At 43.6% G+C, this 21873-nt stretch overlaps 1 protein-coding gene across 1 annotated transcript in view; it reads right to left on the reverse strand.

The window, feature by feature from the left end:
• Nucleotides 1–15576, reverse strand: part of arpc2 (actin related protein 2/3 complex, subunit 2) — a 36487-nt gene extending 20911 nt beyond the window's left edge. The window contains exons 1-3 of the mRNA XM_043694380.1: nucleotides 15421–15576; nucleotides 9573–9607; nucleotides 4659–4771 (exon numbers count right to left, since the gene is read on the reverse strand). Of these exons, the coding sequence (XP_043550315.1) occupies nucleotides 4659–4771; nucleotides 9573–9607; nucleotides 15421–15494 (222 nt within the window). The 5' untranslated portion in view covers nucleotides 15495–15576. The remainder of the gene's footprint in view (nucleotides 1–4658; nucleotides 4772–9572; nucleotides 9608–15420) is intronic.
• Nucleotides 15577–21873: the final 6297 nt, after the last annotated feature.

Genomic DNA, 21873 nt, shown 5'->3' on the forward strand with positions numbered 1-21873 from the left:
ACGGTGTTGGATGGTGTTGGGGGGTAGGGCAGGGGCGGTGTTGGATGGGTTGAGGGGTGGTGTTGGACAGGGTTGGGAGGCAGCCACGAGAGTCATGTTGGACGGGGGTGGGAGTGTGGGGGCTCGTGCGCTGTGCTGCTGCTGCCTGGTCTCCTGAGTAGGAAGTGGGCTTAACAGACAACTCTGAGCCCCAAAGGAAAGGCATTGAATCAATTCACTGAATAATCAATTATCCGAATGAAATAGTGCCTGTCCATCTTGTTCAGATAATCGAGGTTCCTCTGCACATTTATTTAGGATATCTGGTTGGCATGGATGAGTTGGATCAAAGGAACTGTTTCTATGTTGTATATCTCAATCACTCTATGACTCCATGCCCAATACCATTTTCAGCTAGAAGGACAGGAGCAGCAGATTCATGTGAACACCTCCTGCAAATTCCTCTCAAAGGCACTTACCACCCTGACTTGGAGATCTACCCCTATCCTTCAGGGTTGCTGGGTCAAAATTCTGAACTGAAATTCAAAATAGGCAATAAATGCTGACTTAGCCAACTATGTTCACATACCACAAAATAATACTTAAAAAAAACTGTGCAGAGAGCTTTTTTTCCCTGTGCTGCCCCTATCCTGGGAGTGTTTGATGGGGGACAGTGTAGAGTGTATCTAACCCTGTGCTGTCCCTGTCCTGGGGGACAGTTTAGAGTGCATTTTAGTTTCACTTTGAAACAGGAGATGCTTTACTGTGTACCTAACCTGACCTGTACCTGGGAAATGCATTAAATCTATTTTGAGAGATCGAATCTCTCTCATCCTGATAAAACTCAAAGTTCAGAAGATAAAATTACTAAAGCAGAACATTGATACATTTTGATCATACATTGTGGACTGGAGTGGGTGGTGACACTGCAGAACAAGGTAAGAACCTCACTGCAGAAGCTGATTTAGGAACTGAGTCACAACTTCCTGTCTTACAAACAGCAGAATGAAATACCATAAAAGGATTAGTTCGGGTGTGCTCTTTGCTTAGATGAAGGCTGGTTCTAACCACAGACTACACTTTATAGTTAACTGCACACCCACAAAACAGAGTTCCCAACACAGCCGTGCAGGCACAATCCTGCCTTCCACAAACCCCACATCTCCCAGCACCACTATCCCTCATCCATCCAAACCCTGTGCAGTATGTGGCTACTGCTGGGTTGGAGCAATGGAGGACATTTTTGGGGGCAGGGTGATTGCAAGTTGAGTCAAGGTAGGATCAATGCAACAATCTCTTCTCATCAGTTGATCAGTTAATTAAATTTTCTACAACACTGCACTGAACATTAGGATGGGCAGTGAACCGGAGAGAAAAGGGTGAGGAAGGAGGGAATTTAGCAGCCACTAAAAAAAATAGGTGTAGGGAGGCTAGGACAGGCTTGAGACAGGATCTTCTTAGAAACCAGCTGAACTGGAAGTTATACAAGTTTGATCTTCTCAAGTTTGAAACTTTATTGCTGGAACAGCACAGCAGGTCAGGCAGCATCCAGGGAACAGGAGATTCGACAAAGATTCCTGAAGAAGGGCCTGTGCCCGAAACGTCGAATCTCCTGTTCCCTGGATGCTGCCTGACCTGCTGTGCTGTTCCAGCAATAAAGTTTCAACTTTGATCTCCAGCATCTGCAGACCTCACTTTCTGATCTTCTCAAGTATCAATATCAATTAATCAAATATCCATTTCTCTCAAAATGTAACCAGCATTGCCAGGGAAGCTTTCATCCAGCCCCCGATAGATCGGAGGGAACCCTGTGGCCTATGATTCTTGCCACATTGCTGTCGGAGGATGTTCACCACAGATCGTCAGTTAACAACTTCACCTTTTGTTGCACTCGAATGAGAATCAAAACCGTTGACAGGAAATCATTAAGGAGGGAGCTCTGGGTTTAAAATTTACAATTTAAGTGAAAGTTGCCAAAGAGCTTCACATGGTCTGTGGCATAACTTGCTCAGTCAGCTCATGGACAAGAGTTCCAAATTCATTCCCAAGGTTTTATTTTTAAAGTCCCACTCTCGGGATATTGTTGTCACTGGTGAAGTCAGTATTTGTTAGCTACCTCTTGCTGCCCAAGATGGCGGTGAGGCGTTGCCTTCTCAAACTGCTGGCAGTGTTTTGATGTTATGGTTATGAGTCAAACCCCTTCACAGTGTAATCAAGAGTCAGCCACGTTGCTGTAGGTCTGGCAAATTCCCTTGCCTAAAGTCATCAGTGAGCCACTGGGGTTTTTATGACCATCCATGATACCCCCTCCATGGTCAGATAATGAGCTGATACTGGTCAGCAGAAACTAGGAACTCCAGGGTGCTCAAGGAGGGAACGATGGAGCAGAGGTAAGGAAAATGATCTTGTGCTCTACTCCAAGACTGGTTTAACAAGTTCTTGGTTTTCCAAGAATGATGACGGTGAGCACAAGGGGGCATAGCTTTAAATTGAGGGGTGATAGATATAGGACAGATGTCAGAGGTAGTTTCTCTACTCAGAGTAGTAAGGTATGGAATGCTTTGCCTGCAATGGTAGTAGATTCACCAACTTTAAGTACAGTTAAGTCGTCATTAGACAAGCATATGGATGTACATGGAATAGTGCAGGTTAGATGGGCTTCAGATTGGTATGACTGGTCGGCGCAACAGAGGGCCGAAGGGCCTGTACTGTGCTGTAATGTTCTATCTTCTATTAACATTCTCATTCATCCAACTATCTGGGAATAAGAACAGTTCAAGAAGCTGGTTTCCTACTTTCAAATAAACTCAATCCTTCTCCTCTGTAACCTCATTCAATGAACCTGACCTCCTTCATTCCTGCTTTCACAATCAATCAATTCCCCAGTTACTTCTCTCACTGGGCACATTGCAGTGGATGAATCATAGAATTTCTTTTCCCTGAAGCTTCAAACTCAGGTTATCCCCAGAAAGGGAATATCTGAAATTTCACATCAGGGTGGTGAGACCATTTGGCCCATCATCTTCCTGAAGGTTCTTTCAAAGAGCTCGAATAAAGGTAAAATACTGCAGATGCTGGAAAACTGAAACAAACAAAATGCAAAACTCAGCAGGTCTGGCAGCATCTGCAGGGAGAGAAATTGAGTTAACGTTCAGAGTCTGGTATAACTCTTCTACAGAAATATTCTCTATTTCTTTCTCTGCAGATGCTGCCAGACCTGAGTTTCTCCAGCATTGTGTGTTTGTTTCTTTGAAAGAGCTATCCAATCAGCTGCACTTTGAAATGATAGTGGAGGCAGGTTGAGGTAAGACAAGAATGACTCACTGTGCTAATCCACCTTCACAGTGTCTCTGGCCTGGATACCATGAGAGCATAAGTTGTAGGAGCAGCTGTTCAACCCATCAGCTCAGCTCTGCCATTCAATGAGATCATGGCTGTTCTGATAATCTTCAACTCCACTTTCCTCCCTTATCGCCTAACCCTTGACTTGCTTACTGATTTGTCCATCCCAGCATTCAACAGTCTGAGCTCTTTGTGATAAAGTATTTGATAGATTGACAGCCTTCAGACCAAATTCCTCCAGATTGCTGTTTTAAATGGGTGACCCTTTACTCTGAGATTATGCACTCAATCCTAGACATTCGCACAAGGAAACAACCTCTTCATATCTAACATGTCAAGTCCCTCAATCTTATACATTTCAATAAAGTCACATCTCATTTTTCTAAATTCCAATGAGTATCAGTCTAAATGACTCAACCCCTCCTCACGTGAAAGTCCCTCCATACCTGAAATTAACCTAACAGTGGTTTGACTTGCATCTTTTAATTTTAGCAAGACTTCCCTATTTAATCTCTGATGTAAAATCCAACAGCCAATTTTCTTTCCCTACTACCCTCTGAACTTGGATGCTAGCTTTTATGTAATTCAAGCACAAGGAGCCCCAACTCCCCCTCCGCTGCATCTTTTTACAGTATTTTGCCATTTAAATAATATTCAAGTTTTCTATTCTTCCTGCTAATGTGCAAACATTACAATCCTATCTGCTAAGGTTTTGATCACTTAAGTTTCATGTAAAAACACAGGTTAATTAGATGAAGTGACATCTGATAGAGTGGCGAGCTCACTCTGCATAGGGTCATATCGATGAAGAATTACTTATTTTACCTGCAACCATCATTGAAGACCAGAGATAACTCATCATGCAAAATATTTTTGAAGGATTTTTGAGTGTTATGATAATAAAACTAAGATAGGAAATGCTGGAAATCCTAGGGGTGGAGAGATGGACAACTCCACACATTTGCTCCCAAATGACCCATACTAACAGCATCTCATCTTCACATCCAATCTTTCCGTGGCCGTATGCTTTTAATCAGTAAAATCCTACAGGTTTCTGAGATCTCTGCCAATGTCAGTACATCTGATGTTTAATTTCCACTATCTGCAGCGCCCTTCATCCTCAACATCTCTATCTCTCTTTTCATCTTTAAGACTAGCTATAAACATTTTGGTCACTGGACCTAATAATTTCTTATGTAAATAGTGTCATTTTTTTCCCCCCCAGTGAACTTCCATGAAGTGCTATGGGATACCTTATGAATTTAAAGGCTATCCATAAATGCAAGATGTTAATATTTGAGTGTGAAAACCTTCCAGCCAACTTGGTTACAACTTACCTCATCTGCTCCATGGTCCTGCAGCTCTTTGTAGAACTTTAGGGCAATGCTGACCATCACTTTGGTCTTGTCCCCGTTTGGGTTGGAAATGTGATAAAGGACGCCATCAAAATCTGGAGCAAAACGGAAATGCAGGAAAACCTTCAAAAGGAACCTTGATACATATTGGTGCTCAGTTCACACACCCCCAAGACCCTTCCGAAAAGAAAATCACCCTATCTCTCCAAACCACACAAATGCTGTGCCAGACATGGGAGGTAGAGACAGACAAAGGGATAAACCAGCATCTTCCACTTGGACATTATGGTATCATCTTAGGATGTAGCTGATATTACATTGGGATTAGTTGGGGAGCTCAGGAAATGTAATGTACTCCTCTCCGCCCTTCGGATTCTGCACAGAGCAGAAACCAGAGCACTGTACAGCATAACCATGACACAGTCATGCTGCGCTTATAGAGCCAGGAACTGTGACACATCTGGAGCTACAACATACACCGAAAGCTATTAGCAGACCATATACATTAAATGTGACCTCCCTGGTGCCAGGGTCAAGGATGTAACAGAGCAGCTGCAGGAAACCCTTCTGGAGGGAACACAAGAGGGATCAGCCAGAAGTCAGAGTCTACATTCTTACCATCAACATCAGTGGGAAGAGGCAGGAGATCCTGAAGGCAGATTTCAGGCAGTTAAGAGAAGTACAAAGCAGGATCGCAACAACAGTAATCTCCAGATTACACTCAGTGTTGTATGCGACCTTGTATAGGACAGGAGGATTGATTGATTGATTGAATACATGGCTGAAGAACTGGTGTAGAAAGACCAACAGATTTCTAAGGAATTGGGACAGATTCTGGTGCAGGACCAGCTGGACAGGCTACAGGATTGGGACTGATATCCTCGCAGGGAGACTTGCTCATACTGTTGGGGTGGGTTTCAACTAGTTTGTCAGGGAAGGGAGATGGGAACCTGAGGGTAATCCAAACTGCAAAAAATAGTTGGTAACAGGAAATTGAAAAGAAGGTTTATAGGATCCTTGGGTTTAAAGATGGAGGCTGAGAGAATGAAAGCAAGGAAGTAATGCTACACCTCTACAAGTCATTGGTCAGACCACATTTGGAATAATGTTCAGTTTTGAGCACCTTATTTAAGGAAGGATGTTAAAAACCTGGACAGTGTGCAAAGTAGATTTACTAGAAAGATACTAGGAATGAGGGAATTTAGATGCAAAGAAAGATGAGAAACATTGGGCTTATTCTCCTTGGAGCAGAGAAGATTAAGAAGTGACCTTATTGATGTGTTCAAAATGAAGAACAATTTTGACAGGGTAAAGAAGGATATTCTGTTTTCATTAGTTAGTATGTCAGTAACTAGTGGTCACAATTTCAAAATGGTCAGTGTGAGATCTAAGAGTAAGATGGGGTGAAACTTCTTTACTCAGTTGTTAGGATTTGGAATGCGCTGCTTGGGAGAGCGGACGGACGGATTCATTGGCAGTTTCAAAAAAACAGCTGGAGATATATTTGAAAGGGATGAAGTCAGAGGATTATGGAGATAGGGTTAGAGAATGGACTAGAATGGGCAGCTGTTTCGAGAGCTGGTATAGACATCATGGGCCTGTAAAATGCTGTGATTCTATGGCAAAATACCAGGAAGACTAGAAGACAGGAGAAACAAAATTGAGCATCAAGTATGCTTCGAAAGTAGAACAATATCAAAAAGTGAAAGGGCACTCTACCTGAAAGCACACAGTATTCTCAACAAACATATGATTTGAAGATATAACTGGAGTTACATAGTTATGATCCAATTGCCATTACAGAAACATGGCTGCACCATGACAGGACTGGGATCTTCACATTCAGTGTTTAGGAAGAACAGTAAGGTGGTGCTGTGCTAATAAGGAATGGGATCAGTACATGAATAAGGGAGGATCCTAGATCAGAAGAACAATGGATGGAATCTGCCTGGGTGAAATTAGGGAACATTAAAGAGGCAGCAGACATTGGCTGAGGTTATTTCTAAGCCACAAAGTAGCAGTGGGGTGGGGCACAGTATGAACCAGGGGATGAGAGATGTACATATCACGAGAGTTATTGTGAGTGACTTCAATCTGAACGTAGACTGGGTAAACAAATTGAGCACCAAAGCTGCGGAGGATGAGTTTCTGGAGTGTGTTCAAGATGATTTGCTACAGCAGATGTCGAGGAGTCGACTGAAGGGCAGGCCATTTTAGATTTAGTTTTCTATCTCTCAACCTTCTCAAAACTCTAGTTTTCTGGAACAAAAATGGGTGAGTTAACAATCATGTTGCAAAGGAACTCTTGGCGATGAGTGACTGCAATGTGGCAGAATTTTACATTATGTACATTAAAAATGAAGTCGTTCAATCTAAAGCAAGGATGTTAAATGTGAATAAGGACAATTATGAAGACGAGGCACAAACTGGCTGATGTGGAATGGGAAGATGATTTAAGACATGACAATGGACAGTCCTTAACAAAACAGTACATGACTGACAGCAAGTATACAAGTCGTCACACGATGCAAACATTCAATAAATGTTACTCAAGCTTTGCCAAAAGATGTCAGGACTGTATAAGATTAAAACAAATAGCCTAAAAAGTTGCTAGAAACAACAGTAAATTGGAAGATTAGGAGGCTTTAGTAAACACAAAGGAGGGCCAAGAAACTGATGGGAGAATAGAATACAAATATAATCTCAAAAATAACAAACATGGACGGTGAAAGCTTCTATAGGTAAGTAAAAATCAAATCTTTGGCTAAAACAAATTGCAGGCAAATCAGGAGAATTTATAATGTGGAAATAGAGATATTAGATTAGATTCCCTACAGTGTGGGCACAGGCCTTAGGCCCAACCAGTCCATACCGACCCGCCGAAGAGTAACCCACCCACATCCATTTCCTGCTGACTAATGCACCTAATGCGATGGGCAATTTAGCGTGGCCAATCCACCTGACCTGCACATCTTTGGACTGTGGGAGGAAACCAGAGCATCCGGAGGAAACCCACGCAGACACGGGGAGAGTGTGCAAACTCCACACAGAGTCACCCGAGGCTGGAATCGAACCTGGGACCCTGGTGCTGTGAGGCAGCAGTGCTAACCACTGAGCCACCATGCCGCCCTGGTAGAGACCACAGAATCCCTCCACAGTGAGGCAGAAGGCCATTCAGCCCGAGACCGCACTGACCCTCCGGATAGTATCCCACCCATTGCACCTCATTCCCATAACCTTGGCTAACCGACCTAACCTACACATCCCAGGACACGATGGGGCAATTTAGCTTGACCAATCCAACTAACCTGCATATCTTTGAACTATGCGAGGAAAACCACGCAGACATTGGGAGAATGTGCAAACAGACACCCGAGGGTGGAACTGAATCAAGTCCCAGCAACTGTGAGGCAGCAGTGTTAACCACTGAGGCACTGTGCCACCTGAAGGTGAGGACCTGACTGTTTTCATTGACCAAGATACAAGACATCTTCTGGGACTAGAATTCTAAGTAGCGAGAAATAATTTGGAGAAGAAGACAATTTTAATTAGGAATAAATGTTTCACTGGAGATAATAATGGGGTTGAAAGTTGATAAATCCCAAGTCTATATCCCAGAATGTTGAAGGAGGTGGCCATAGAGATAATCAATTGCAGAATTGATGGAATTTTAGAAGATAATCAATGATTCCAGCAGATTGGATGGCAGCAAACGCTATTTAATTGAGTGAGAGCAAGAAAACCAGGAACTACTATCTTGATTCTATGACTTTACCGGTCAGCGTGACATCAGTAGCAGGGATTGGGCAGTGAGCATGGACCTGTATTCCCTAAAGTTTTGAAGAATGAGGGTTGGTCTCATTGAAACTTCCAAAATACGTAAAAGGGATAGACAGGGCAGATGAAGGTAAGATGTTTTCCCCTGGCTTGGCAGCCTAGAACTAGTCACCATAATTTAAAAACAAAAGGATATACAAGATAAGAATGTTTTTGTAGCAAACCCTTGAGATTCTCTACCCTAGAGGGCTATGGAAGCTCAGATTTTTAAAGGTAAAGATTGATAAATTCCTGGAGATGGCAAACAGGGTTATGGGGATGGGGTGGGTAAAAGACAACAAATAGCAGGCAGACACGAGTGGGTGAATGGGTGGGCGACAGGTTTAAACAGCAGATTTGGATTGGCTCAGGCTTGGATGACCAAAGGGCTTGTCCCTGGGCTGTAAATTTTCTTTGTTCTTCTTTGACTCACTCCTGTTCACATATGCAATGTTGTGTTTCATATACAGAGGCATCATGTACTAGTAGGGAGGCTGTGCATTTGTAAAGCATTCATTAAATTCTAAAGGGGAATCCTTGAAAGGGTGCAGAGGAGACTAACTAAAATACTTCAGTTTAGCTACAAGGTGGGACTGGAGAAACTGGGGCTGCTTTCCTTGGGGTAGAAGAGCTTGCCAGGAGATTTGATCAAGCTGTATAGTTTGTGAAGGAATAGGTAAGTCAAAAAATGAATGGCGTTCCCATTGGCTGATGGCAGAGTTTAAGGCTTTTGGGCAAGACATACAGGTTGTGAGGAGGATGATGATGAGTAGCAATATCCTGAAACACACTCTGCCTATGACGAAGTGGAAGCAGAGACGATGAATGATTTCAAAAGGAGACAGGACGGGCACTTAAGAAAATAAACTCTCCCAGACTACTGGGATAGACAGGGTGAATTGGACTGAATGGATTGCTCTACAGAGAGCTGGCATGGACTTGATGGTTTCCTCTTGTGCTGTTATGACTCAAAAGATGTCAAGGCAGAAGCAACCTACACTGAACCAACATGTGGACCCTCACACCAAGCTGCTACCATAGCAACGATATCAGCGGAGAGATAGCCAGGCCAAAGCTTACCCGCAAATGTCACTTCCACTGTGTCAGGTTTGTTTCTGCAGAGAAAGAAAGTGTTAGCTCAGACAGGAATTCTAAACAGCAATATACACCCACATAACTAAAATTGTAATTTCAATCAACTGTAGTCCCCACCTCTAACAGTCCTTCTCACTAGGAAGGTCTGTGCATCATTTGACAGTGTTCTCAGGGTCTGATCAATGTCTCTCCCGAAACTTATGCAGCAAAAAGAGATTTGCACCTTGCTGTGTGCACCTGCCCACATGACGTGACTTCTCTGTGTTATCTGAAACAATGATCCCAAGTGATGTAATGCCTTAGCACCAATGCAAATTTACACAAAGGATTAATGCAGCTGTGTGCGTGTACCTCTCCAACAAGATTCAAATCTCTCATTCTACACACATTTCCTTCTCCTGGTATTGAAACTTGGGGCCATTTGACTGTCTGACTCACTGATTCTTATCCATAACTCAACCCTGTGGGTTCACCCCACACAGACAACTCTAACCTCTCACCAGTGGTTTGGTATGATTTATTGTTGTCACACGTACCTAAGTACAGTGAAAGGTTTTGCTTTGCGTGCAGTACAGGCAGGTCATACCATACAAAGATCACAGGGTGATTGAACAGAGTGAGGAATACAAAGCTATGGCTGCAGAGAAGGTCCACAAGCAGCAAGATCTAACAAGCAGTTAGATTTGAAACTGGAGTGTTTGTTCAGAAGTCTAATAGTAGGGAAGACACTATTTTTGAACTTATTGATATATGTATTTAAGCTTTTTATCTTCTGCCTAATGGAAGAGATTAGAAAGAGGTTTGCTGATCTGTCTTGCTTTGAGAGCCCAAGGTTAATTCTGCTTTCACCCCCATGCCCCCACACACAATGTATTTTCAGACCATCCCCAGCAACCTGGCACAGGGCTCAAATCCAATAGAGACCAGACCATCAGTGTGGTGTAATCAGACACTCAGTTCCCTGTCCTGCTGTTAGCGACTAGCTTTTATTAAGGAAATTAAAAGCATAACAATAGAGAGTGTGGAGAACAAGCTGGTTTCCCAGGAGTGCAATGCAAAGTCAGTTTTGACATTTACTGCTTCACCCTCTCCTGACTGGGGAAACTAAACATGCAAAAAATCAAGAACAGGAACTGAGCTGAAGAACAGGAACTCAGCAGTGAACAGCCTACATTCAACATGGTTTTAACTCCCGACTTCTAACAATTCGCTTTATTTTCGAACTGTTTTGTACCTCAAACCAGCTCAGTTGCGCTGGGATGATTTGGTACAATTTACATCCTCTATTTCGATGCCAGACACTGGCTGCAACCAGGCCATGAGTTTCACAGGCACCAAGTACCCATGGGACCCAAGTGCCAGTTCAGTGTGGGCACAGAGATTACATCCTCCCTCAGTACCAGATGTCAGGTAAGAGGAGTGCACAAAAGTTTCCTTACTGATCTGAATCAGAACATCATAGGTTCAAGCCTGTTCCAGATTCATGAGAAATAATTCAGACTGACAACTGGAAGTAGTGCTGCACTGATAGAGCAACAATCTCTTCTCATTCACCAATCTACTGTCCCAAGAATCAGTCTACTGAATTACTGATGCACTTCCGCTAATGGCATCTTTAAGCAAGGAGATTCAAACTGCACACAATACTCCTGATGTGGTCTCACAAAGGCTCTATATAGCTGCAGTAAGACGTCCTTGTCCCTGTACATAAACCTAAATGGTTGCTGTGTCTGCTTGCTTCCTGTCAGTAACCAGTGTACCAGGACACCCAAATCCTTTTGGGCATCAACATTCCCAAATCCATTGCTTTGGAGATGATGGAAAAGTGGTTTGCCTGGATTAGAGAACATGAGTTATAAGGAAAGGCTAGAAAAACTTGGATTATTTTCTTTGGAACAGCGAAGGCTGAAGGGAGACTTGAGATACAAAGATTGGGTTGATGTTCAGAATCCTTTTCCCCCATGGTTGACATATCTAATACTAGGGGAAGTACCTTTAAGGTGAGGGGAGAAGTTCAAAGGAGAGGCAAGTTGTTTTTACAGAGTGGTAGGAGTCTGGAACACACTACCAAGGTTAGTGGTGGAGGCAGATATGTTAGGGGCATTTCAGGGGGAAAGAGTCTGGGTGGGATGCCAAATGGCTTAATGGCCACATGGTTTGTTTTCATACTGGGGATTCTTTGATAAGTTCAATGACGACGTTGTCCAATCCCACTGATACTTTCAACATGTTCTGATATTGAATCAGATAGAGTAGAGTAAGTTAACCAGGTGGTACTTCCCTGTATTCTCCTTCGCACTTTTTCTAAACAGTGGAATTATATTTACTACACTCCCAGCAGCTGGCACTGTAGAATTTTCAAAGATGATAACCAATATATTCATTACTGTCACTGGCATGTAGGTTATCAGGCGAGGGAGTTTTATCTATTTTCAGTTGTATTAATTTATCCAGTATTTTTTGAAATTTCCTCCTCACTAGATCTTTGGTTCCCTATCATTCCTGGGAAGTTTTTTTTCTGTGAATTCAAAACTAAAATCTTTGTTGTCAATCATACTTCTCCTATATTTTTCTTCACTAATATTTTTCTTTTTATGTACTTATAAAAGTTTTTACAGTATGCTTTATATTCCATAGAATACTACAGCACAGAACAGGCCACCATATAGAATCATAGAATACAGCGTGGAAACAAGCCCTTCGGCCCAACAAGCCCACACGGAGCCTTTGAAGAGTTTCCCACCCAGACCCATTCCCCTACCTTATTACTTTACGTTTAACCCAGACCAATGCACCTAACCCTACACCCCTGAATATTATGGACAATTTAGCTTGGCCAATTCACCTAACCTTTGATTTGTGGGAGGAAACCGGAGCACCCAGAGGAAACCCACACAGACAAGGGGAGAATGTGCAAATGTCACACAGATAATCGCCTGAAGCTGGAATCAAACCCAGGTCCCTGGCACTGTGAGGTTAACCACAGCCACCATACCACCTATATTTGCACCAACCATGATGCCATTCTGAACGAAACCCATCTACCAGCACATGGTCCTGTATTCCTTGCTTGCCTCTACCTAAATGCCACAAACTTCACAAAATATTTGCTTCTACCACTTCCTTTGGCATGGTGTTTCAGGCATCTACCACCCTCTGTGTAAAGAAATTATCTTGTATATCTGCCTTAAACCTTAGCCCCCTGGTATTTGACATTTCCACTCTGGGATAAAGACTCCAACTAACCACCCTATCCATCTCTCTCAATTTTATATACTTCTTCAGCCTCTGATGTTCTAGCAAAAACAATCCAAGTTTGTCCAACCTCTCCTTACAGCTAATACACTCCAATCCAGGCAACATCTTGTAAACCCTCTCCAAAGACTCCACATCCTTCCTGTAGTGCGACCAGAACTACATACAATACTCCAAACGTGAGCTAACTAAAGGTTTACACAGGTGCAACATGTCTTGCCAACCTTTATACTCAGTGTCCTGACCGATGAAGACAAGCATGCCATACACCACCTTATCCACCTGTGCTGCCAGTCCAGAGAGCTCTGGACTTGCAACTCCAAAGATCCCTCTGTTTATCAACATTCTTCAGGATCCTGCCATTTACTGTAGAACTTCCTGTTGCATTTGACCTCAAAATGCATCACCTCACACTTGTCCAAATTAAACCCTGTCATTTCCCTGACCAAATTTCCAACTGAAGTATATCCTGCTGTATCCTTTGACAACCTTATTATCCACAACTCCAATTGTCATGTCAGTGATCCAAACAGCTATACTTTCATCCAATTACTTATATATAAAATTATAAACAGAGGTGTCAGCACTGATCCTTGTGCAACACCACTGGTCTTGCACAAGGCCTCCAGTCAGAAAAACACTCTTGCACAATTACCCTCCATCTCCTATGGCCCAGACAATTTTGTATCCAATTCACCAATGATCCCATGCAACTTAATCTTCTGGAGCAGTGTTCCATGAGGGACCTTGTCAAATGCTTTATTAAAGTCCATGTAGACAACATTCACTGCGCTACCCTCAGTCATCTGTCACTTCCTCAAAAAAAACCCCAGTCATGCTTGTGAGACAAGATCTCCCCCACATAAAGCCATGCTGACTATCCCTAATAAATCCATTCTTTGCCAAATGTGAGTAAATCCTGTTGAAGGGTGAGGGTGTTGAGAATCTTCTCCGATAATTTCCTTACTGCTAATGCAAGGCTCAGTGGCCTATAATTTTCTGGATTAGCCTGTTGCCCTATCTAAACAAAGGAACAACACTGACTAATCTCTCGTCTTTTGGGACCTCAGCTACGGCTAAAGATACAAAGGTCTCAGTCAAGTTCCCAGCAATCTCCTCCCATGCTTCATTATCCTGAAATAGGTCCCATCAGGTCCTGGGGTCTTCGTATTTTTCATGACACCCACACCTCCCTCAATATCGACTGACTCTGGAATATTAAAAGACTCCATCCAAGACTCACCACGTTCTCCTTTGTGGACACGGATACTTAGTACACATTAAGGGCATAAATTCCCTTTGTGCTTAATCGGACCAGAGTCAGCCGTTTGCTTCTAATATACATATGAAATGCCTTGGGATTCACTTCAATCCTACTTGCTAAGGACCTTTCATCGCTCCTTCTAGCCTTTCTAATTTGTGTAAATCCTTCTCTGCTTCCTTTATTTCTCAAGGGCCTTGTCTCATTTCGGTTTCCTAAACCTTACATATGCTTCCCTTTTCTTTTTGACTAAACTTCCAATATTTCTTGTCACCCAAAGTTTCAGAATCTTGCCATCCTTATCCTTCATTTTCACAGGAAAAAGTTTACTCTCATTCTCACGGTGAGGAACCACAGAGCGGCCATGGAGTAGCACTGGGCAAGATAGGCTCCCAGGGAGTCGGGAGGATCAGCCCATATTTAAGACAGCCTATTGTTACAGAGCAGCTGGTCAACTAGGTGAGCTTCACAGTGCTGAGTACAGGATTTGTAAGTGATTAAAAGATCAATGCCCTTGGAGCCTGCATTGCAGCATGATCCTGTAATACTGTCTGACATTCACCTACCCACCTCAATGGGGCCACTGTGATCCATCTGATTATTCTCCACATGTGGAGCAGGGATCAGGTGTTGATTAGGAATACAGGTGTACGTGGCAGCCATTTGTCCCTTCCAATCAATCACTCAGCCATTCGACACCAGGTAGGATGTATAGTTCAACATCAGATGGTTTCTACCTCAGCACCTCCATATCCTTCAGATGCAATCAGGGGTGAACACAGTAATATTGCCAAAGCATTTATCCAATCTGTACACTGCAAGATCCTAGAAGCAACACTGATACCAGAGATCAAGTGGTCAGCCTCAGCCACGGGGCAAACAACCTTCTAGTGGGGACACGGGATGGCTGAGGGACAATACAGAGCAGAGCAGAGGAGAGGCTGGGTGGGGGGAGTGCAGAACAGTGAGCAGAGACTGGGTGGGGCTCGGGAGTAGAGAACAGTGAGCAGAGACTGGGTGGTGGGTGATAGATTTAGATCCAGGCAGCTTCAGATGATCAGGGCAGACACTATCTTATCTGGGAAACTGGGTAGGCGAGGGACAGAGAACAGGGGAGGGGGAAAGCAAAGAGGAGATCAGAGTACCCCAGGGCTGGGTTGGCAGGGTGGCAGCGGGGGACGGGGGGTGACGGGGCAGGGTGAGGGCGGGGGGTGACGGGGCAGGGTGAGGGTGGGGGATGGGGCAGGGTGGGGGGTGACCGGCTCAGGCCGGACCCGGGGCCTCCCGCTGATACAGAAACCGTTCCCGGGCCCGTACCCCGCGAGCGCATTCTCCAACTTGAGGCTGAGGGTCTCCTCCACGATGCGGTTGTTAATCTCCAGCAGGATCATGGCGGCAGCGGCTGGGAACCCGGGCTCACTCTCGGCCTCTCCTCAAAACCCAGAGCAACCGGAAACAAGGCCCGGACACGCCCGCAGAACCACTTCCGCATCCGCTTAGCGCGGGATAGAGGCCTTTCACTACCCCGCGGCATCCTGGGATATCTCACCACCATTGTCTCATTCATTTCTCCAGCTTCCTGAAAACCTTCAGAGAAATATCGTCATCTCTGCAGAGGTGAGATAGGTGGGAAGAGGAGAGAGGGAGATGTACGAAATTAATAGATCAGTTAAACATTCGGTTGATGGATGCTTTCTCAACGCCTTTAAAAACTCGAGCAATAGCTTGAGGCCTCTGAACTAGCATATGAACCTGGACGACTTAGAGGGTAACAGTTGTTAAGCAAACACAGAGGCAGAGCAAGTGAGGAAGAGGGAAATGAGGTAAAATATAGATTTGTGATGGGGTGAAAGGTGGGAAATATAAAAAAAAACAAAGCGTTGAGTAGAGGAAATGTACATCTTGAGGGTCATTCCTGATTCGATGCCTTTGCAGCAATAACCAGCATGAAGCAGGATGGATTGTCGCTTCCCAGTTTTTCAACGTCTTCATTGCTGCAATGCTGAAGGCAGCCAGAGATACATGTCTGCAGATATTAACACTAGGTTCCATTCAGGGAAGCTCTTGGTCTCTTCAGACTGCTGCTTCTGAATCCTTCCCACAACAGAAAAACATCCAGACTATTGAAGCCACATTCTTGTGTGCTCTCAAAGACAAATTAGTATCTCCAAAACGGAGGTTATGCTCCAGCCAACATCAAATAGCGGCTATGAAGCACCAGACATAATTATATATGTTACAATTTTCAAGGTTATAGAAACAATATCATAACATGACTGCAGTATAATAGAAAAGTCACGTGATGAAGATATCCATGTATGTATTCAGAAATCATAATGCATTTTGTCTATAATTGAGTCCATGGTTATGTATGAAATCCACTGACGTCTAAATCAAATTCTGTTCAGCTGTTCTTAACAGCCTGCTGTATGGCAGAGAACACTTGATATAACTTGTAAATGTTGATGTTCAGAGATACTGAATGCAGAAAGAGGGTACAGGGTCATATTAGACCATAAGACATAGGAGCAGAAAATAGGCCATTCATCCCATCGAATCTGTTCTGCCATTCAATCATGGCTGATAAGTTTCTTAACCCCACTCTCCTGCTTTCTCCCCATAACCCTTGATCACCTTGATACTCGAGAACCTACCTATCTCAGTCTTAAATATACTCAATAATCTGGCTTCCACAGCCTTCTGTGGCAGTGAATCCCACAGATTCACCATTGTCTGGCTGAAGGAGTTTCTCCTTATCTCTGTTCTAAAAGGTCTTCCCTTCATTTAAGGCTGTACTGCTGGGTTCTAGTCTTCCTACCAATGGAAATACTTTCTCGAAATCCATTCTGTCCAAGTCATTCAGTATTATAGGCAGAAGTGGGTACTGCAGATGCTGGAAATGCTCGAGATTAGAGTTGTGCTGGAAAAGCACAGCAGGTCAGGCAGCATTCGAGGAGCAGGAAAATCGATGTTTCAGGCAAAAGCCCTTCATCAGGAATGAGGCTGGGAGCCTATGGGGTGGGGAGATAAATGGGAGGGGGTTGGGGCTGGTGGGGGAAGGTAGATGAGAGTGCGCTGGGTGAATGGAGGTGGGGGGTAATGGTGATAGGTCAGAGGGGAAGGTGGAGCGGATAGGTAGGAAGGAAGATAGACAGGTAGGATGGGCCAAGAGGGCAGTGCTGAGCTGGAAGGTTGGATCTGGGATAAGGTGGGGGAGGGGAAATGAGGAAACTGGTGAAATTCACATTGATGCCCTGGAGTTGGAAGGTCCCAAGGTGAAAGATGAGGCATTCTTCCTCCAGGCGTCAGATGGTAAGGAATTGGTGATGGAGTAGACCCAGGACCTGCATATCCTTGATGGAGTGGGAGGGGGATTTGAAGTGTTCGGTCATGGGCAGTGGGCTTGGTTAGTGCGAGTGTCCTGGAGTGCTCTTCAAGAAGGTGTAGAGGAGACCGCATCGGGAGCAATGGATATACTAAATGTCCATTGATGGATGTGGAAGGCTCCTTTGGGGCCTTGGATAGAGGTGAAGGGGAGGTTTTGCAATTCCTGCGGTGGCAGGGAAAGGTGCCGCGAGGGGAGGGTGGGTTGGTGGGGAGTGTGGACCTAATGATCTAGTCAAGAGGAAGAAGGAAGCTTACTGAAGGTTGAGGGGGCAAGGATCAGACAGGGATTTAAAGGGTTACAAAGTAGCCAGTAGGAACTGAAGGATGGATTTAAGAGAGCTAGAAGGAGACATGATAAAACTTTAGCAGGTAGAATTAAGGAAAACCCTAAGGCATTCTATGTTTATATAAGGAACGAGAGGATGGCCAGAGTGAGAGTAGAGCCGATCAGGGATAATGGAGGGAACTTGTCCCTGGAGTTGGAGGAGACAGGGGAGGTCCTGAACGAATATTTTGCTTCAGTATTCCTTAGTGAGAGGGTGTTGTTTGTAAGGACAGTGTGAAGCAGGCTGATGTTAAGAAGGAGGATGTGATGAAAATTTTGAAAAACGTAAGGATAGATATGTCCCCTGTGCCAGATGGGATATACCAAGGTTACTACAGGAATTGAGAGAAGAGATTGCTGCATCTTTGGCAATGATCTTTGCATCCTGACTGTCCACTGGATTAGTGCCAAATGATTGGAGGGTGGCAAATGTTATTTCTTTGCTCAAGAAAGGGAATAGGGATAATCCTGGGAATTACAGGCCAGTCAGTCTTACGTCAGTGGTGGGAAAATTATTGGAGAGGATTCTGAGAGACAGGATTTATGATGACTTGGAAAACCATAGTTTGATTAGAGATAGTCAGCATGGCTTTGTGAGGGGAAGGTCATGCCTCACAGCCTTATTGAATTATTTGAGGATGTGACAAAACATTTTGATGAAAGTAGAGCAGTGGTGTATGTGGATTTTAGCATGATGTATGATAAGGTTCCCCAGCGTAGGCTCATTCAGAAAATAAGGAGGCATGAGATACAGGGAAACTTGGCTGTCTGGATACAGAATTGGCTGGCCTATAGAAGACAGAGAGTGGTATAAATGGAAAGTATTAAGCCTGGAGATCAAGAACAAGTGGTGTTTTTGCAGGGATCTGTTCTGGGACCTCTTCTCTTTGTGATTTTTATAAACGACTTGGATGAGGAAGTGGAAACGTGGGTTAGTAAGTTTATCGATAACATGAAGGTTAGTGGAGTTATGGATACTGTAGAGGGCTGTTGGTTGCAATGGGACACTGACAGGATGCAGAACTGGGCTGAGAAGTAGCAGATGGAGTTCAACCTGGAAAAGTGTGAAGTGTTTTATTTTGGAAGGTCAAATTTGAATGCAGATTACAGGGTTAAAGGCAGGATTCTTGGCAGTGTGGAGGAACAGAGGGATTTTGGGGTCTATGTCACTAGATCCATTAAAGTTGCCATGCAAGTTGATAGGATTGTTAAGAAGGCATATGGCGTGTTGGCTTTCATTAGCAGGGGGATTGTGTTATGCTGTAGCTCTATAGAGCCCTGGTTAGACCACAATTGGAATATTGTGTACAGTTCTGATTGCCTCATTATAGGAAAGATGTAGAGGCTTTAGAGAGGGTGCAGAGGAAATATACCAGGATGCTGCCTGGACTGGAGGACATGACTAATGAAGAAAGGATAAGACTTTTCTCATTGAAGCGAAGAAGGATGAGAGGTGGCTTGATAGAAGTGTAAAAGATGATGAGAGGCACAGATAGAGTGTATAGTTAGAGCCTATTTCCCAGGGCAGAAATGGCTGTCATAAGGGGGCATCATCTTAAGGTGATTGGAGGAAAGTTTAGGGAAGATGTCAGAGATTGGTTCTTTACACAACAGTGGTGGGTGCGTGGAATGCACTGCTAGCGGTAGTAGTCAAGTCAGATACATTAGGGACATTTAAGCTACACTTGGATAGGCACATGGATGACAATAAATTGAAGGGGATGTAGGTTAGTTTGATCTTAGAGTAAGACAACATCAGTGGCCGAAGGACATGTACTGTGCTGTACTGTTCTATGTTCATTTGAGGTTGCGCAGTGAAGGTTTATTAGTTTGGTTTCTTGATTGAGGGGGTTAACAATGAAAAGCTGAGTAAATTGGCTCTATATTCTCTGGAGTTTAGAAGAATCAGAGATGACCTAATTCACTTGCAGGGTTCTGAAAAGACATGACAGGATAAACACCAAGAGGTCATCTTCCCCAGATCATTGGGAATTTAGAACACACAGACACAGTCACAGCAAAAGGAGCCAATCATTTATGACTGAGATAGGGAGAAATTTCTTCACTTAGAGAGTTGTAATCTTTAGAATTCTCTTTCCTGGAGGATATCCATTGTCCAATGAATTTAAAGTTGAGTTAGAAAGATCTTTGCTCTTTCTGGGAATCAAGGGGATTGGGAAGTGATCAGGAAAGTAGAAGTGAATGATCAAATCAGCCATGTTTATTTTGAATGCAGCAGCAGGATCCATGTTGAATTCCTGCTCCTACTTTCTGAGACTTGCTTGTGTCTACTACAGATGCCACATCAAAATTCTGGAACCCTTCCACCAATGCGTCTGAGGGCTGGCATGAGAATTCAATGTTAAGACGAAATCACGATGAGATCCTTTGTCTTGCGAGGAACATGAACTTAAAAAATTCAACGCAGGTGAGTAGGCCATGTCTCTGACATGGATGTTTACAAAATCCTCACATAATTCATCTTTGGGAAACCATCTTGGGACAATTTACATTATGGTGGTCAGTACAAATAATACACGAGCATGTTAATAGAACATTACAGTGCAGTACAGGCCCTTCGACCCTCAATGTAGTGCCGACCTGTGGAACCAATCTGAAACCCATCTAACCTACACAACTCCATTTTCATCCATCTGTTTATCCAATGACCATTTAAATACCCTTAAAATAGGCGAGTCTGCTATTATTGCAGGCAGGATGTTCCATGCCCCGACTACTCTCTGAGTAAAGAACTACCTCTGACATCTGTCCTATATCTATCACCCCTCAATATAAAGCTATGCTCCCTCGTGCTAGCCATCACAATCCAAGGAAAAAGGCTCTCAGTGTCCACCCTATCTAACCCTCTTATCTTATATGTCTCAATTAAGTCACCTCTTAACCATGTTCTCTCTGACGAAAACAGCCTCAAGTCTCTCAGCCTTTACTCATAAGACCTTTCCTCCATACCAGGCAACATCCTAGTAAATCGCCTCTGAACCCTTTCCGAAGCTTCCACATCTTTCCTATAATGCGGTGACCAGAACTGTACACAATACTCCAAGTGCGGCTGCAGCAGAGTTTTGTACAGCTACAACATGTTAAAAAAAAAGTGTGACAGTTTCTGCATTGCAGATCACCTCTTTTGGAAAAACATTGCAGGCAATGACCACATATGGAGGCAAGCTGAGGATCTACCTGCACCAAACTTACAAGATCTGCTGTTGCCCAGAGCAAGGTGAGAAGTGATACCCCAGTAACAGGCTGTGTGTATCCACGCTCATCTAACATCTTCATTCACGAGTGGGACCATGGATGCTAATAAAGCCTCATGGGATTATCACTGGACTATTCATCCAGAGGCACAGGTAATGTTCTGAGGACCCTACTTTGAACCCTGCCACAGCAGATGTGAAATTTGAATTCAATAAAAATTTGAAATTAAAAGTCTAATGATGACCATGAAACAATTGTCAATTGTCAGAAAAACCCATCTGGTTTACTAATGACCTTTAGAAAAACTGTCATCCTTACCTGGTCTGGCCCACATATGACTCCAGACCCACAACAATGTGGTTGACTCTTAACTGCTATCTGGACAATTAGGGATGGACAATAAATTCTGGCCTAGCCAGTGATACCTCCATCCTGTGAATGAATAAAAAATAAAAGTTTACCACTAGTTGATAATCTGGTGATCTGAGCTTGACCATAATTTTACTTTCCAGAACCCATTCCAAATCTCCATAATATTTAGCCCCAATCTCCGTACATTGCAGTTTATCTAAAATGCTGTTGCACCTATTCGATCTGCACCAAGTCCCAATCACCACATTTTGCTAACCCACATAAATTCTGTCCTCCACTGCTTCCAGTTTAACCCTCTGCATGACCTCTTGATCTATAATCACCACCAGCCCTATAACCTTCTGACAACTTTGTGCTCCTCTTCTTTATCTTATTACAAACAAGAGGTTTACAATCTGGAATGTTATCTGTTATAGTACCTTTAACTTAGGTAAAATTAAAGATGCCATGTAACCTGTTCTTAAATCAAT

This window comes from Chiloscyllium plagiosum, chromosome 7 (genome assembly GCF_004010195.1).
Source record: "Chiloscyllium plagiosum isolate BGI_BamShark_2017 chromosome 7, ASM401019v2, whole genome shotgun sequence".
NCBI lineage: Eukaryota > Metazoa > Chordata > Chondrichthyes > Orectolobiformes > Hemiscylliidae > Chiloscyllium > Chiloscyllium plagiosum.